Source organism: Lepidochelys kempii, chromosome 23, assembly GCF_965140265.1.
Source record: "Lepidochelys kempii isolate rLepKem1 chromosome 23, rLepKem1.hap2, whole genome shotgun sequence".
NCBI lineage: Eukaryota > Metazoa > Chordata > Testudines > Cheloniidae > Lepidochelys > Lepidochelys kempii.
This window is the reverse complement of record NC_133278.1, coordinates 14055122-14071982: the sequence shown is the minus strand read 5'-3', so window position 1 is coordinate 14071982 and position 16861 is coordinate 14055122. Positions and strand designations below refer to the sequence as shown.

Here is a 16861-nt window from a genome sequence, read left to right as displayed (position 1 = left end):
GGCAGAGCAGGAGGGCCCCAAGCTGCACCCCCTCAGCTCAGCCCCCCACCCTGCCCCTTAGACCCCCGACATAGGGAGCATGTGACAGCAATGGGCATAGCACCTATCCTCTGGTCTCCCAAGTCAGTCGGCACGCCCATATGCTCAGGTGGGTCCCGATCAGGGCCGGCACTCCCCAGAGGGAAAGGCCCTGTGCCCCATTCCCTATGCCCCCCCCTGCAGCCAGCCAGTCTCCTGCTCTGGCGGCACCCCCTAGAGACCTCACCGGTGGGGAAGCGTTCTCAGTTTCACCCCTCGCTCCCTGAATTCACCATTACAACTCGAGTGGCGGGGAGGAGGGGGTGTCTCTTGCAGGATCTACACAGAACAAATGGGGGCCAGAGGCTCCTGGTTCTGATCCAGCTGAGGGCCTCTCTCTCTGGGGTGGCTCCAGCCCCTCTCCCCAGCCCCATGTGGGGTGGCGGGGGCAGGCAGCCAGGGGCCCTCAGAAAAGCCACCCACACGAGACAACAGAAAAGGCCGGGAAGAAACCACCATTCTGAGGAGTGGGCACCTCAGGGAAGTCACCGATCCGGGGTGGGGGTGGGGGACGGGACACCGATCCGGGGGGGGGGGGGGCACTGGGGGCACTCATCGATCCATGCTGCTGTCCTCGGGGGGCGTCTGAAAGCAGACGCGCTGGAGCCGCTCGCAGAACTCCAGCTCCTCCTAGGGGAACACAAGGCGCACGGGTGAGCAGCTGGGCTGCCCCACAGCCGGCAGGGTGGGAAAGTTCCCAAGCTAAGTGGGGTTCGGGTGGGTTGTGGTATGGACAGGAGACCCAGCGGGGCGTTGCGGGGCGCGGGCTCAGCAGGGGGCGCTCTCCCCAGGCAGTCAGTGCTGGTGCGGGCACTAGGGGGCACTGTGTGCAGGCTGAGCAGGAGGCCCAGTCCTGGCACTGCTGCTGGGAAGTTCACCACAGTCCAGCTGAACTCCCGCTTGGGAAGGAAATGGGGGTAGATGGGAGCAGGGGCGGTAATGAGCAAGGACCACTCTGCCCCCCACATACCCACCATGCCATTAGTTTAGTTAAGGAGCCGCGGGATCTCATGACTGGATGGAGCAAGGACAGAGATTCTCTGTGAGCCGGGCTGCCGCGGCACCAGCTCACCCACAAATGCACGGAGATGCTTGCGGAGGGGACCGAGTAGATCTGGGATCATTATTGGATCGCATACGGAGGGCAGTGCCCCCAGTGCCAGGCGAGGGGAGAGGACCGAGCACGGTCAGAGGGCAGCCTCAGGTTGTGCATGGGGTGTGGCCGGAGGGTGGTGCCCCATAGCGCCAGGCAGGGGGAGACGAGCAGAGGGACGACATGCGGGTGGCTCTGACCCGGAAGAGCCTCCCCCCCCCTCCTACCTGGAACTCCTCCTGCTGCTGCAGCAGCTGGCAGCGCTCCCTCAGCAGCTCCTCCAGCGCCAGCTGCGGCTCCCGGCACTCCCGCACCCCCTGGGGGAAATCCGTCACCAGGCTGCGGGTGGGGGCGGGGCAAATGGGGGGTTATTCTCAGCACAGACCAAGGTCCCATCACTCCCCCCCCCCACCCCCCAGCTCTACCCACTAGGCTCCATGCCCCTCCCAGATCTGGGAAGGGAACCCAGGAGTCCTGGCCCCCGCACCCCCGTTCCCATCTCACCTGCAGAGGGCCCCCAGGACGTGTTCATGGAAGGGGCTGTGCTCAGAGCGGATCAGAGCCACCAGCTGCTGCACCATCCCCATGGAGCACAGGGTCTCTAGAAAGGGAGAGCAGCGAGTTAGGGGGCTGGAGCATGGCCCCAGGTGGGGGATGACGACAGAGGATGATGACTCCCCCCAGTGCCAGGTTGGGTGGGAGACAGGGCATGGCCGGGCGGGAGGCAGAAGGTGGCACCTGGCCGAGCAGAGGGGGCCGGGCCGGGCGGGAAGCAGAGGGCAGCGCCCCCCAGCGTCCCGGAGGCCCCTCACCTTTGTGCTCCGGGTGGTCCAGCAGCAGGTTCTGCAGCAGGAAGGCAGATTTGACCTTGAGCTTCTCCACAGGGCTTTGCATGGCGCGCATCAGCACCGAGAAGCCGTCCAGCCGCAGGAACTGCTGCAGGCCCCCCTCCTGGGCGCGCACCAGGCCTGGCGCCGGGGAGAGGGGCAGAGAGAGCCTCAGCTAGGGCAACGCATGCAGCTCCTCCCCGCGCTGCAATGCCGCCTCCGGCCTCTGGGGGCAGAGGAAAGCAAGGGTTCCGCCCCCTGGCCTCTCTGCTACCATGGGGCCCAGTCATCTCTATGGCTGTGAAGCCAGTGGCCCCTAGACGGCCCCATCCCCACCCACTGCCTTGGGGCTGGATCAGAGCCAGCGCCCCCTAGAGGGGACAGGCCCCGTGCTCCATCCCCACCTCTCGCCCTGCGGCCAGACAGGAGCCAGCAACCCCTACGAGGGACAGGTCCCGTGCCCCATCCCCATCCCTGCCTTGGGGCTGGATCAGAGCCAGCGCCCCCTAGAGGGGACAGGCCCCGTGCTCCATCCCCACCTCTCGCCCTGCGGCCAGACAGGAGCCAGCAACCCCTACGAGGGACAGGTCCCGTGCCCCATCCCCACCCACTGCCTTGGGGCTGGATCAGAGCCAGCGCCCCCTAGAGGGGACAGGCCCCGTGCTCCATCCCCACCTCTCGCCCTGCGGCCAGACAGGAGCCAGCAACCCCTACGGGGGACAGGTCCCGTGCCCCATCCCCATCCCTGCCTTGGGGCTGGATCAGAGCCAGCGCCCCCTAGAGGGGACAGGCCCCGTGCTCCATCCCCACCTCTCGCCCTGCGGCCAGACAGGAGCCAGCAACCCCTACGGGGGACAGGTCCCGTGCCCCATCCCCACCCACTGCCTTGGGGCTGGATCAGAGCCAGCGCCCCCTAGAGGGGACAGGCCCCGTGCTCCATCCCCACCTCTCGCCCTGCGGCCAGACAGGAGCCAGCAACCCCTACGAGGGACAGGTCCCGTGCCCCATCCCCACCCACTGCCTTGGGGCTGGATCAGAGCCAGCGCCCCCTAGAGGGGACAGGCCCCGTGCTCCATCCCCACCTCTCGCCCTGCGGCCAGACAGGAGCCAGCAACCCCTACGGGGGACAGGTCCCGTGCCCCATCCCCATCCCTGCCTTGGGGCTGGATCAGAGCCAGCGCCCCCTAGAGGGGACAGGCCCCGTGCTCCACCCCCACCTCTCGCCCTGCAGCCAGACAGGAGCCAGCAACCCCTACGGGGGACAGGTCCCGTGCCCCACCCCCATCCCTGCCTTGGGGCTGGATCAGAGCCAGCGCCCCCTAGAGGGGACAGGCCCCGTGCTCCATCCCCACCTCTCGCCCTGCGGCCAGACAGGAGCCAGCAACCCCTACGGGGGACAGGTCCCGTGCCCCATCCCCACCCACTGCCTTGGGGCTGGATCAGAGCCAGCGCCCCCTAGAGGGGACAGGCCCCGTGCTCCATCCCCACCTCTCGCCCTGCGGCCAGACAGGAGCCAGCAACCCCTACGGGGGACAGGTCCCGTGCCCCATCCCCACCCACTGCCTTGGGGCTGGATCAGAGCCAGCGCCCCCTAGAGGGGACAGGCCCCGTGCTCCATCCCCACCTCTCGCCCTGCGGCCAGACAGGAGCCAGCAACCCCTACGAGGGACAGGTCCCGTGCCCCATCCCCACCCACTGCCTTGGGGCTGGATCAGAGCCAGCGCCCCCTAGAGGGGACAGGCCCCGTGCCCCATCCCCGCCCCCTGCAGGACTCACAGGAGATAGCAAAGAGCGCCTTGATGCGCACCGCGTCGGCCCCGTCGTGGTCCAGCAGCCGCAGCAGCTTGCGCATGCAGCCCAGCGCCAGGGCCTGCTCCTGCACCTTGGGCACGTTCTGGGCGCAGGTGCCCACGAGGTGGGCAGCACGCCAGCGCAGCTCCGGGATGGGGTGCTCCAGGTAGCGATGAGCCAGCAGCCGCATCCCGTCCAGCTTGCAGAAATCTGGGGGGGGGAGGGGCCTTGACAGCAGGTGCCCCAGAGACCATATGGTACCCACAGGGGGTTCTCAGGCAGCTCCAGCGAGGCACCCCCTAAGCCAGCCCCACCCTGTGGGGGTCACCTGTGCGGTCACCTGCTCGCAGGCTCAATTACATGGTTCACCCCCCATGACCCCATTCAGGGGGCCCCATCTCAGAGATCAGGCCTCCTCTGGGGGCAGCCCTGGTGCTCTGACAATCCACCCCCCCCCCAGAACCCTCACTGCCTTCCCCCCACAACACCACCCCCCTGTTCCCATCCCCCCTGCCCCAGCACTCCCAGGATAATCCCCCATCCCGGCTCCCTCCCGTCCTGCCCCGAGTGCCCCTCTCCTGCCCCCCAGAACCCCCTGCCCTGAATGCTCTACCCCATACCTGCGGCGTTGTCCAAGTTCTCGCACAGCTCAGCCAGCAGCTCCAGCGCGCTGGCCTGGCGGGAGGGGTCCCCCTCGGCCGGCTCCGAGGTCTCCCCGCCGTCCCCTCCAGGGGACACGGCCTCCAGCACCCGCAAACACTCCTTCATCTGCTCCACCTCCTCCAGCTGCCCCCTGAACGCCTGGGCCATGGCTTCCTGCAACCACTGCCGCCGCTGGGGGGGCAGGGAGAGATGGGGGTCAGCGTCCAGCCCCGTCCCAACCCTCCCCGAGCCAGGGGGAGAACCTGGCTCCCCCCCCCCGCTCTAACCACTAGAGCCCACTTCCCTCCAAAGTCAGGATAGGACCCAGGAGTGATCGCACCTCGTCAGACATGGGCTCCAGCTGGCTGGGCTCGGCATTGCCAGCGGTGATGGCCATCTGCAGCAGCCCCTGCAGGTTCTGCGGATGCTCGCGCGGCGGCTGATTCCCCCCGGCGCCCCCTTCAGCCATGGCTGGGGCAGTGCGGGGCCAAAGAGCCGGCGCCTCGGCCACGGGCCCTGCAGAGAAAGGCACAGACAACAGGAGTCAGGTACGGAGCTGGGGAGAGAACCCCGGCACCCTGGCTCCCAACGCCCCCCTACTCTAACTGCTAAGCCCCACTCCCCTCCCAGAACCGGGAGGGGACCCAGGAGTCCTGGCTCCCACGTACCCTGCCCCCCAACTCTAACTCATCGACCCCACCCTCCATTACCTAGGTCCGGGGGGTCCAGGCGTTACCAGACGCTGGGTCCGTGCTGAGCACTCGGCCTGTGACGGGGGGGGTGTCGCTGACGTCCGGCTCCCACTGCTGGCAGCACAAGAGGGTCTGCTGGGGGGCAGGGAGAGAACCCAGGTCAGCATGGGAGGGGGACCCAGCCAGGCTGTGGGGCACAGGGTAGCGAGGGAGGTGCCCCCCATTAAACAGGGGGCAGCATATCACCCCACCCCCTGTCTTCTGCCCCACCCCCCTCAGCCACCTCCCCCCGTCCTCTTCCCTGCCCCGCTCCCCCCCTCTTCTGCCCCCCCAGTCTTCTGAGCCACCCCCCCGTCCTCTTCCCTGCCCCGCTCCCCCCCTCTTCTGCCCCCCCGGTCTTCTGAGCCACCCCCCCGTCCTCTTCCCTGCCCCGCTCCCCCCCTCTTCTGCCCCCCCCCGGTCTTCTGAGCCACCCCCCCGTCCTCTTCCCTGCCCCGCTCCCCCCCTCTTCTGCCCCCCCCCCGGTCTTCTGAGCCACCCCCCCCGCCCTCTTCCCTGCCCCGCTCCCCCCCTCTTCTGCCCCCCCCCCGGTCTTCTGAGCCACCCCCCCGTCCTCTTCCCTGCCCCGCTCCCCCCCTCTTCTGCCCCCCCCGGTCTTCTGAGCCACCCCCCCGTCCTCTTCCCTGCCCCGCTCCCCCCCTCTTCTGCCCCCCCCGGTCTTCTGAGCCACCCCCCCCGCCCCCTCCCCCACCGCCCTCTGCCCCGCTCACCCCCTACCGCGCCGCGCGCTCCCCACTCCCAGCCCTGGGCGCCGCCATCTTAGCCGGACGGGCGGGGGGCGGGGCCGCGAGGAGGGGGCGGGGCGGGGCCGGGCGACCCCTGCTGGCGGGAGCGGAGCATGGGCGGCTGGGCGCGAGCCGGGGGGGATGTAGGTGGGATTGCTGGGGGGCGATTGGGGGTGGGGTTGGGGGGATCTGAGGGGGTGTCAAGCGGGGGGGTTTGGGGGATCTAGATGGGATTGCTGGGGGGGAGTTGGGGGGCTGGGGGGATCTAGATGGGATTGCTGGGGGGGAATTGGGGGCGGGGGTTGGAGGGATCTGGGGGGGTGTCAAGCGGGGGGATTGGGGGGATGTAGGTGGGATTGCTGGGGGTGAGTTGGGGGATCCAGGGTGGGATTGCTGGGGTGGGGGGTTGTTGGGATCCATGGGGGAGGTTGGGAGGAGGGACCTAGGGGAGGGGTTGGGGGAATCTAGGTGGGATTGCTAGGGGGGAATTGGGGGTGGGGTTGGGGGGATCTGAGGGGGTGTTGGGCAGGTGGGGTTGGGGGAATCTAGGTGGGATTGCTGGGGGGTGGGGAATTGGGGAGGTTGGGGGATCTGAGGGGGGGGCTGGGTGAGGATGTTAGAAGGCCCTGGGGGGTTGGGCAGGGGGATCCAGGGAGAGTTGGGGGGATCTAGGTGGGATTACTGAGGGGGAATTGGGGCGGGGCTGGTGGGGGCCCTCCCGTGGGGGGTGGATGACAAAGTGGGAATTTTCTGTCATACAGGGATGGTTCCTGTGCCTGCCTCAGTTTCCCCCGCCCCCAGACTCCAGGTCGCTGGTGGGTGCAGGCAGGGGGGTTTACAGCCACTGCAGGCAGCCCACCAGAGCCGTGTGGCACAGGGGTCCTGGGGCTGGCTGGGGTGGAACGAATGGGGTGTGAAAGGCCATGACCCAGAGCAACTGGAGGGTCGGGAGAGACAAAGGGTCACTCCAGGGACCAGACAATTCACCCTGAACAAGGGGATTCTCCAGCTCTGGGCAGAGCTCCGGAGTTGAAGCAGGGGGACTGGAGCCCAGGGCTCAGTCTTAGAGGCTGGCAGGCCGCAGGGCCTGGCTCTGGTGGAAGAGGGGGGGTCTGCCACTCCGATGGGTTCCTCCAAGGGACTGTTTAAAAGATGGGGCATGGCCCCGATTCCTGGGCAGGGGGATCCAAGAGGGGGCGATGGCAGGGGGGTCCTGGAGCTGGCTGATGGGGTGGGGGGAGTGCAGGAGCAACTGAAGAGGCTGTGAGGGGATCAGGTGGGGCAGGATTGGCCAGCAAGGGCCCATCACAAGGGGTTGGGAAGGGGGCTGCGGGGAGGGATTATTTGGCATGGGATCCAGGGGAGGTGTGCGGGGGGGGATTCGGGGGGCTTGTGGGGTATCTAGGGTGGGGGGGCAAGGCAGCGACTCATCCCTCACCAGCCCCAGTGGAACAAAACCCCCAAATCACTGGGATTTCAGCCTTGCATTTAAAAAGAGGAGCCAACCATGGGCCGGGGGCCATCGCACGGGTCCTGCCCCACCGTGCGGGGAAACATCAGGAAAGGTCACATCCATTTCCAAACACTAGATGCGCCCCTGCCCAGTGCCTCCCTGACCATGCCAACGGCGCCTGGTCCCCCAGGACCAGTGCTGGCCCCGGCCCGGGTATTGGAAACAACCCGGGATCATGACAGCAATCCCCAGGGCCAGCTTGAGGACCAAGAGGCACGGAGGTTAGGGACCCAGATCCGGATAAAGCCGCCGGCCAAGGACCCCAGGACGGCTCCCGAATCTCGGCGTCCAGTTAAAAAAGAAAAAAAAAAAGTTCCTAGCCGGTACGGCTGGGGAGGACAGTTTGGAAACGGGGCCGAAGCTGCCAGTGTCTGCAGAGGGCCCAAGCCGGCCGCTTGCGGGGTGGGAACAAGCAAGGAGGGGACATCAGAGCTGGCGTTTCAGCACTTAGCCCGTCTCTGGGGAACAGAGCTAATGGGGAAGGTGCAGGGGGGTCGGATGGGGGCGCTGAGGCCAGGCTGGGCTGTGAGCTGTTCCGTGCCCTGTGAGGGGTCACACACACAGCGCAGGGTCCAGCCCCTCCAGCAGGGGGCGACAGACATGGGACACACACACCCATAGGCACACTGACATTCACTGTCTTTGTCACACTCTAAAAGAGATCACACACCCCGTGTCTCTTTGTCACAGCCTGTCTCTCTCTCGCACAGTTGCACACAGAGAATCACAGTTCCACACACAATCATACCGTCACACAATACCACGATAATCACCGACACCATTACACACACCACAATCACACCGTCACAGCCATGAGCATACAACTACACAGCCAAACAATCCCAGCCACAGTTACTCACACCACAATCACAGCCACAATCAGACAGTTACAATCAGTCACAGACACAATTACACTCCTGCCAATAACGGCCGCAATCACACAATTACCCAGCCATACACACTCAATTACACACACAACCATCACGCAGTTACAGTTATACAATCACAGAGACAATTAGACTCACAACACTCTGTCGTAGCCAGGATCACACAATCACCCAGCCATATAATCATAGATCCAATTACACACACAACAATCACACCTTCCCAGCCATATAATCACTCACAGAGTTACAGTCATACGATCACAGAAACAATTACACACACTGCAATCACAACTGCCATCACACAATTACCCAGCCATACAGTCACACTCAATTACACACACAACCATCACACAGTTACAGTTATACAATCACAGACACAATTAGACACACAACAGTCTGTCGTAGCCAGGATCACACAATCACCCGGCCATATAATCACTGATCCAATTACACACACAACAATCACGCTCTCCCAGCCATATAATCACTCACAGAGTTACAGTCATACGATCACAGAAACAATTACACACACTGCAATCACAACTGCCATCACACAATTACCCAGCCATACAGTCACACTCAATTACACACACAACCACCACACAGTTACAGTTATACAATCACAGACACAATTAGACACACAACAGTCTGTCGTAGCCAGGATCACACAATCACCCGGCCATATAATCACTGATCCAATTACACACACAACAATCACACCTTCCCAGCCATATAATCACTCACAGAGTTACAGTCTTACGATCACAGAAACAATTACACACACTGCAATCACAACTGCCATCACACAATTACCCAGCCATGCAATCACAGACCCAATTACACAACAATCACACAATCACAGCCGCAATCACACAGTTACCCAGCCATACAATCACAGACCCAATTACACACACCACAATCCCCACAATCCCACAAAACGACAGTCACACAATCACAGCCCAATTACACACACCAGCAGCACACAATTATGCAGCCAATCACAGCCACAGCGGCACACCCAGCAATCACACAATGACAGTCACACAATCACAGCCACACGATCACAGATACAATTACACACACCACAATCGCAACCCACGATCACACAGTTACCCTGCCAGACACCCAGACCCTGAGTCCCCCCCCTCCCGGCCACCGAGGCACGACACCCGCCCAGCGACAGCCCCCCCCCCCCGCCTGCGCCCCCCATCACACCCCCCTTCCCTCCCCCCGCTCCCCCTCTGCGCCCCCCCGCGCGGCGGGCCGGGTTCACCCCGCCGGCGACTGTCACCCGGTGCCCGGATGCTGATGCGGGGGGGGGGGGGAGAGGGGGAGGAGGCAGCTGGGGGGGGGAGCCAGGGACGAGCATCCTCCAGCACCGGTCGCAGCATCCCTGGCGGGAGGGGGGGGGGGGAGGGCCCCCTCTATCATGCTGGTACCCGGGCGGTGAGCCTCCCTCCCAGCCCAGCCCCCCCGCCCGGCCCCGGTCCCTCCACCCCTCCCCCCGGCCCCCCCAAATCCGCCGGCATGCGGGGCTGAGGGGCTGGGGCCTCCGTCTATTGTTCCTGCCCAGGGAGGGGAATCGAGGCGGGGTGGGGGGGGGGAGGTGGCAGACAAAGGGGGCCCGGCCGTCATGTCCGGCGGCAAGGAGCCTGGGGGGCACCCCCCGGGCCCGGCCCCCCAGCACGCCCAGTACGTGGGGCCCTACCGGCTGGAGAAGACCCTGGGCAAAGGCCAGACGGGTGAGTCTGCGGCACCGGCCCCCCCCACTCCCCCCTGCGGTCCCAGGGGCAGATCCCCTGCCCTAATACCAGGGGATGGGTCCCAATACACCGCCCTTCCCCCCCCCATTCCCTGAGGTAGATCCCCCGCCCTGATACCGGGGGGATGGGCCCCAATACCTTATCCTCCCGCCCCCCCATTGCCTGGGATAAATCCCCCGCCCTGATACCAAGGGGGTGGGCCCCAATACACTGCCCTTCCCCTCCCCCATTCCCTGGGGTAGATCCCCCGCCCTGATACTGGGGGGGGGGGGGCAATACAGAGTCCTTCTGCCCCCCATTGCCTGGGGTAAGTTCCCCGCCCTGAAACTGGGGGGGGGTGGACTCTACAAGATATTTCATCCCTACCCCCCCACACACAGACACTTCCCAGCTTAGATCATCTGCCCAGATGCAAGGGTGATGGGCTCAGCGTAAAGGCCCCCAGTAGAATTCCTTCCCACCCCCACTGGACCGGGCCAGAGTGTGGTCAGAGGGACACAGGAGGAATGTGGGCAGTCGGAGGGGGTTTAATATCCCCCCAGGGATGGAGCTGGGCAAGTTGGGGGTCAGTGATGCCAGGAGCTTAGGGTAGGGAGGTTGATAGACTTATGGGGTCTGGGGTGAGGTCAGTGGAGTTGTGGGGTCATGGAATGGGGGGTCCCTGGTGCGATGGGGTTGGGGGGTCATTGCAGCCATGGGATCTGGGGTGGGGGGTCCCTGGTGCGATGGGGTTGGGGGGTCATTGCAGCCATGGGATCTGGGGTGGGGGGTCCCTGGTGCGATGGGGTTGGGGGGTCATTGCAGCCATGGGATCTGGGGTGGGGGCTGTACCTTTCCTGGGTAGGACTGAGAAGTGTGTGTGGGGGGTGCTGGGAGTCAGTTTTCCAGGAGCTCTGTGCATGGCGAGGGTGGGGGGATGGGGAGCAACCCCAGAAGTGACGGGGGGGGGGGAATCCCAGCCTGGCAGGGGTGCATGTGTGTGTCTGTTTCACCTCTGTCCCGGGGGGCGGGGGCTGGTCAGTTTCACACCTGGGCCTTGGGGTGGGATGGGGGAGTGGGGCTGGACGGACAGACTCTGGATCTGGACCCACTGCAGCCAGTACTGGGGTCTTGAGGGAAAATCTCTAGGCAGAGGGCAGGTGTTTGTGTGTGTGTGTGGGGGGGGTTCTGCTGCAGGGAGTGACGGGGGGGGGGGGGAGGTGCCCAGCCCAGATGTCCATTAGGTTCCTAGCCAGCAGCCCGGAAAACCCACTGTCCACCCCATCCCCTTGTGCTGGGTGTGGGGGGTTAGAAATACCAGAGGTCACTCGGATATGGGGCAAACCCCCCTGCCCCGCTCCCTCATGCCCTTGTCTCTGTGTGTGTGTGCGGGGGCGGGGGGTTATATTTGTACACTAAGAGGTTGTGGGTTGTGGGGGGGGGGAATGGAGCAATTTGCTGCAGTGCCGGGCTGTGGGAACCGCGTGGACGTCTGGCGCGGGGGGGGGGGGGCGGGGATTCGAGGAAATCCCGCTGGAGGGGGAGGGAAATTGCTGCAAATCTCCAGGCCTTGCTTGGCTCACACCGGGCGGTTCGGGGGAAACAGGGGAGGCAGCGATGAATATTGGGGAGGGGGCAGAGCTGACGGTGGATCTAATGTGTGTGGGGGGGGTGGATTTTGGGCTGAGGATGGAGGGGAGCCGGTTTAATGCAGTGGTTGTATGGAGGGGGGGATCCAGCCTGTGAGATAGAAACCCCCACCCCCAGCCAGCCTCCAGGGCTGGGGAGTTAGAGGGGTTAAACTTGCAGGAAGGATGGAGACCTGCTGGGGAGGGGAGTTCCCATCTTGGCCCCCTAAGTGGGGGGGAGCTCTGTCTCTCTGCCCCCCCACAAACTGGGATACCCCCCCACTCCCATGCAACATGCCGTGGGAATTCATGCCGGGGAGTTGGGTTTGTGTAGGGCCTGCAGAAATGTTTTTTGTTTACTCCGGGGGTGGAGCAGAAGGAGGCAGCGCAGGGAGGCCAGGGCCATGGGCCCGGAGCTGGGAAGACTAGAGCTGTAATCCCAGTTCTGCCTATGGGGCCGTGTCGCTCTCTGACTCAGTTTCCCCTTCTAGCAAACAGGGGTGGTAGCACCTGCCCAGGGGAGCGAGCGAGAGGGGGGATGGGATGTGGTGAAGGGAGTGGGCTCAGGAATCTGCTGGTGACTCTGTGGGTGTCCCTGGGTGAGTCCCTGAATCGCTCTCTGCCTCAGTTTCCCCAATCCTCCCTCTGTCTAGTTAGATTGTGAGTTCTTAGGGGTGGAGGCCGCCCCTTGCTGTGCATCCGTGCGCTACCAGAGGCCGCGCCCATTTGGCTGGAGGGAAGTTGGGGAAGACGGAGGGAGACAGGAGGCGAGGGGCGAACTCTGGGAGCAACACCATGTTGAGACCCTCAGACCCGCGGGCAGGGCCAGGTGGGTCCCCTGGCCAGACAGATGCGCAGACCCGTGGCGCAGGCTCACCTGGGATGGGGCTTGTGCAGAGGACGAGGGTTCGCCTGGGGTCCCGGCCTGGGGGGGAGCTTCTCCTCCCCCCCGCCCCATCCTGACATCTTCCCATTGGGCACCAAAGACTTGTGCATCCCAGGACGCCCGGACGGGCACTGCTGCAAGGCCAGCGAGAGGGGGTCCCCAGGGCTCTGTGCTCCAGTCCTTCGGGGAGTTTGGCCTCCGGACTCAGCCTTCGAATCCAGCCCCTGCTGTCACTGGCCGCCCCCCCCCCCCACCGTCCACTTCAGCCCCTGTAGGTTGCGTAGGGAGGTTTCTACCCCTGTGTGTCCCCCCTGCCGTCCTGGAGTCAATCCCTGGACGAACTGGAGCAGATCTTTTGGAGACACTCGGTGGAAAAGTGGCCCCCGTGCCGGAGGATGCGCCCCTCGCCCGGGGAAGCCGGTCCCTCCTTCACCCCGCGGCCTGGTAAAAACGTGCCCCTCGCTGCCGTTGTGGGGGCAGCAGTAGGCCCGGCTGAGAAAGGGAACAGTGGGGAGGTCGCAGCCCGAGACACCTGGGCGGCGTTTGGATCAGAACCCGAGGACGCCCGAAAACGAGCCCGGAACGGATGGGTCTGAAAACGCGCCGGCGAACGGGGCAGAGCCTGAGCTCCCCGGGCGGCGCTGGGGCCGAAGGGCTAACAGGACCCTGGGACGCATCAGCCCGGGATCCCCGAGTGGGAGCAGAGGTGGTTTGGCCTCTGGATCTGGCCCGGGGGTGAATCCTGCGCCCAGTGCTGGGCCTGCAGCGCGAGGAGGCTGTGGCGAAACGGCAGAGGCCGGAGAAGAGCGAGGGGGACGAGTGAAGGGTTAGAAAACCTGCCGGAGGGCGAGAGACGCCAAGAGCTCCAGCTCTGGTGCTGAGCGCGGAGACGGCTTGGGGGGGGACTTGATCCCCGGCTCTAGGGCCCGACGTGGGGAACGAATATTTCCTCCCGGGCTCCTCAAGTGGGCAGAGGAAGGTCGAACCCAACCCCCCGGCTGGACATCGGAGCGAGACAAACCCAGCTGGGAAAGGGGGCTGCCCGCTTTTAACCCGGAGGGGAATTAACCCTCGGACAGGCTTGCCAAGGGCTGGGGGGGATTCTCGGGCGCTGGCCACTTTGAAATCCAGCTTGGCTGTGTCTCTGAAGGATCTGCTCTGGGAATGATACCGGGGCGGCTCTCCGCTGTTCAGGGTTATCCCGGCTGGCCTTGGAAAGGGCAGATTTGTCCTTTTGCCGGTCGAGTTTCCAGCCATTTCTCTGGCCGAAAGGGGAGATGCCGGCCAGAGGACACGGTAGGCAGGAGAGGTGCGCTGAGAGATGGGCCGGCCGAAAGTGGCCACCGTCCCCTACGTAGCAAAACATCTGTTCAGGGGGGCTGCCAGAAATCCACGTGGGTTGGGGGGCACACAGAGGCGGCAGGGATGGGGCGGGGAAACACACACACACACTGAGCTGTTTGGATGATCCAGGGGATCGCCCCGATTCTGGGTGTCGGGGATTCTCTGGGACCCTCTGCCCCCCGGATCCCAAAGGGCCCCGGTCACGGACCTGGGGAAGGACAATGGCTCCCTCTTGGTTGTGACTGTTGGAGCGTTTGGGGCCAGGGGAGGTGGGCGGCGGGCAATGCTAGGGAGGGGTGGGTTGGATCGAGGCACGGTGGGTGGAAGGAGCCAGACAAACAGACAGAGTTGAGGGGTGTTAACCCCCCCCGGTCAGTTTCATTTTTTTATCTCTGGTCAGTTTCACTTAAAAAGCCAGGCCAGCTCTCCCTTGACACCACTGCCCAGGTGTGACTGGCCCCGATCTCGATCGGGGGTGGGGGGCGTAGGTGCAGCACCCGGCAGGACAGGGACATCAGCGGGGGCACGCAGGGGTTCACTGGGGTGCTGCACTGCAGGGAGGAGGGTCAGTAGGGGGCGCTGTGCTGCAGGGGGGTTTTGTGGGGGTGCTCGGCAGGACCAGTGGGGGGCGCTGCTCGGCAGGGCCAGTGAGGGGTGCCGTGCTGACCCCTCTCCCCACCCACAGGGCTGGTGAAGCTGGGCGTTCACTGCATCACGGGGCAGAAAGTGGCCATCAAGATCGTGAACCGAGAGAAGCTGTCGGAGTCGGTGCTGATGAAGGTGAGTGGCTAGGGGTGATGTGGGGGGGACACTCTGCAGGCCCCTCCCCTTCCTGGATCCAAAGTCCCCCTTGATCCCCCCCCAGCCCCCCTGGGAGTAGGGGGGAGCGTGGCTGAGTTTGGAACCCAGGCTTGGGCACCCCACCCCCCGGCCCCCATTCCTCCGCTCCGCCCCGATTCCCTTCCCCATCCCCCCTCTCTCTGTCGCCCCCTGCAGGTGGAGCGGGAAATCGCCATCCTGAAGCTGATCGAGCACCCGCACGTGCTGAAACTGCACGACGTCTACGAGAATAAGAAATATTTGTAGGTATTTATAGACGCTCCCTGCGCGTGTCCCCCCCATTCCCCCCCCGAGCCAGCCAGTCCCCGCCCTGGAGCCGGGTGGGAGCCGGCGCCCCCTAGAGGGGAAAGGCCCCGTGCCCCATTCTCTGCCAGCTGAGGTCTCCCATCCCAGCCCACAGACAGTCTGACACCGCTTAACTTTGGCGGGGTGGGGGGACATGGGCTGTCTCCTACCCTGGGGAGGTCCTGTGATATGTCTTAAAACCGGGCCGTTCTTGATTGGCTGAGGAGATTGCCAGCTGGCCAATCGGAGCCCTCCAATCTGTGCTGTCACTTCAAAGGGTTTCAATTGGCCGGGGAGATGGTGAGCCAGCCAATCGGAGCCTTTGAATCTGTGCTTTCGCTTCTAAAGGCAACTGCTCTGGAATGCGGGGGCGGGGCTGATGTTCTAGAGCACTGCTCTGGAACGGGGGCGTGTCGGTCAATGTTCTAGATCGACATGGTCTCGGGGCACCATGCCCTGGAGTAGCGCTCCAAACGGTGACTCTGCGTTCTAGATCGGCCCTCTGGAATTGGCCACACTGGCTTGTCTAGCTGGCGGTTCTGGAGGGAGGCCGTCCTGTACACGAAGCTCTGGAGTTTGACTCTAGAATAAGGGCCCCTGTCCCCGCTTTGCTATTCTAGAGCATCGCTCTGCAGTGGGTGTGTTGGCTTTTCTAGATGGCCATTCGGTAATAAGCCGGTCCTTCGCTTGTGGATCAAGGTCATGGACCTAGAATCGGGACAGGGCATTGCTTCGCTGTTCTAGAGCAGCGCTGAGCAACGGGTGTGTTTGGTATTCTGGAGGGCGACTCTGCACTGATTGCTTTTCCAGAGTGGGGTGGTCTAGATTCATTGTCCTAGAGTTGCTATGATGGTCTAGATCTTGGTCCTAGAGCTGGGGCAGGCTTGTTGCTTTGATGTTCAGTTTGGAGAGGGTGCGTTTGTCCAGGGGACGGGTGGGGTGACGCAGGGTTCCTGGAGGCGACGCTCTAGATTGCGTGTCTAGAACCCGCTGGGCGTTGATGTTCCCGACTGTGGCTCCAGAACGCAGCTGAGTTTGCTCGGTTGTGCTGGACCCTCACATGGCTGTGGGCGTGTTTGCTTTTCCAGCAGGTTTGCTCTGTGATGACCCTCCCGCCCCGAACGCGATGTTCTAGGGCGTGGATCTAGACCTGGGGCAGCCCGCTGGTTTGAGGTTCTCGAGCGTGGCTCTGGAATGGGCGTGTTTGGGTTCCTGGCGGGTGGGTGGTGTCACGTCTGGAACAAGGCTCAGTCCGGGGGCAGGGGGGGGATTCTCCGACAGGGCTCCGTGAGTGAGACCCTGTGCAGAGCCCGCTGGGGTGGGGGGGGTGCCCTGATTCCCCCCGCTGGAGGGGCCAGGCCCTGCTCGGTGTGTGTCCCTCTGCTCTGTGTGTGGTTTGTGTTAGGGGCAGGGTGCGTTAGATGCCAGGCAGTGACAGCTGGCTCCCCCCACCCCCACACATGCCCACACAAGGTGCCTTTGTCATCGCTGGGCTGTGACATAACTGGCTGATGTGACACATGGGGGTGAAACCTGGCACAGCCCCCCCCCAGTGCTGCCCTGGGGCAATGGGGCCAGCCCTGCCTGCTGGGGGAGAGCGCCCCCTGCTGGGCCCCTGCCCCGCTCCCTGCAGCGCACGGTGGGGTCACTGTCCCAGCCCGACCTGGCTAAGCCAGGCTGGCGGGGGTTGGGGGGGGCAGTGGTGTCAAGGGAGAGTTCTGATTGGTCGTGACCTTTCCTCCTCCCCCCATTCCCTCCTCCCCACTTAACCCCCCACCCCTCCTTCTGCCCCTTCCCTGGCATTATCTCACTTCCCGCCCCTAATCCG

General features: G+C 64.3%; 3 protein-coding genes across 7 annotated transcripts in view; 2 read left to right on the top strand and 1 right to left on the bottom strand.

The window, feature by feature from the left end:
* Positions 1-16861, top strand: part of LOC140902360 (uncharacterized) — a 138915-nt gene that overhangs the window by 116948 nt on the left and 5106 nt on the right. The gene's annotated exons all lie outside the window — the stretch shown is intronic.
* HSPBP1 (HSPA (Hsp70) binding protein 1) lies at positions 342-9432 on the bottom strand. 5 transcript variants are annotated; one of them, XM_073322104.1, is made up of 9 exons: positions 7415-9432; positions 5142-5258; positions 4772-4947; positions 4410-4623; positions 3775-3999; positions 1984-2139; positions 1676-1772; positions 1399-1510; positions 342-708 (listed from the first exon to the last, which is right to left on the bottom strand). In XM_073322104.1, exons 3-9 carry the CDS (start codon positions 4898-4900, stop codon positions 631-633), a joined length of 1011 nt encoding a protein of 336 aa, XP_073178205.1. In that variant the 5' UTR covers positions 4901-4947; positions 5142-5258; positions 7415-9432; the 3' UTR covers positions 342-630. The 5 variants fall into 5 exon arrangements, with proteins under 5 accessions (XP_073178205.1, XP_073178203.1, XP_073178204.1 ...); XM_073322102.1 differs by lacking the exon at positions 7415-9432 and adding an exon at positions 5894-5991; XM_073322103.1 differs by lacking the exon at positions 7415-9432 and adding an exon at positions 5901-5976.
* BRSK1 (BR serine/threonine kinase 1) overlaps positions 9645-16861 on the top strand; it is a 33032-nt gene continuing 25815 nt past the window's right edge. Inside the window, exons 1-3 of the mRNA XM_073322007.1 lie at positions 9645-10050; positions 14594-14688; positions 14905-14990. Coding sequence (XP_073178108.1) covers positions 9942-10050; positions 14594-14688; positions 14905-14990 — 290 coding nt within the window. The 5' untranslated portion in view covers positions 9645-9941. The remainder of the gene's footprint in view (positions 10051-14593; positions 14689-14904; positions 14991-16861) is intronic.

Coding starts and splice junctions, on each gene's coding strand:
- HSPBP1 (XM_073322104.1), bottom strand. CDS start 4,900: ATGGCTGAAGGGGGCGCCGGGGGGAATCAGCCGCCGCGCGAGCATCCG. Junction 4,000..4,409: donor GAACTTGGACAACGCCGCAG/GTATGGGGTAGA, acceptor TCCCCCCCCCAG/ATTTCTGCAAGCTGGACGGG. Junction 1,511..1,675: donor GTCCTGGGGGCCCTCTGCAG/GTGAGATGGGAA, acceptor CCCCACCCGCAG/CCTGGTGACGGATTTCCCCC.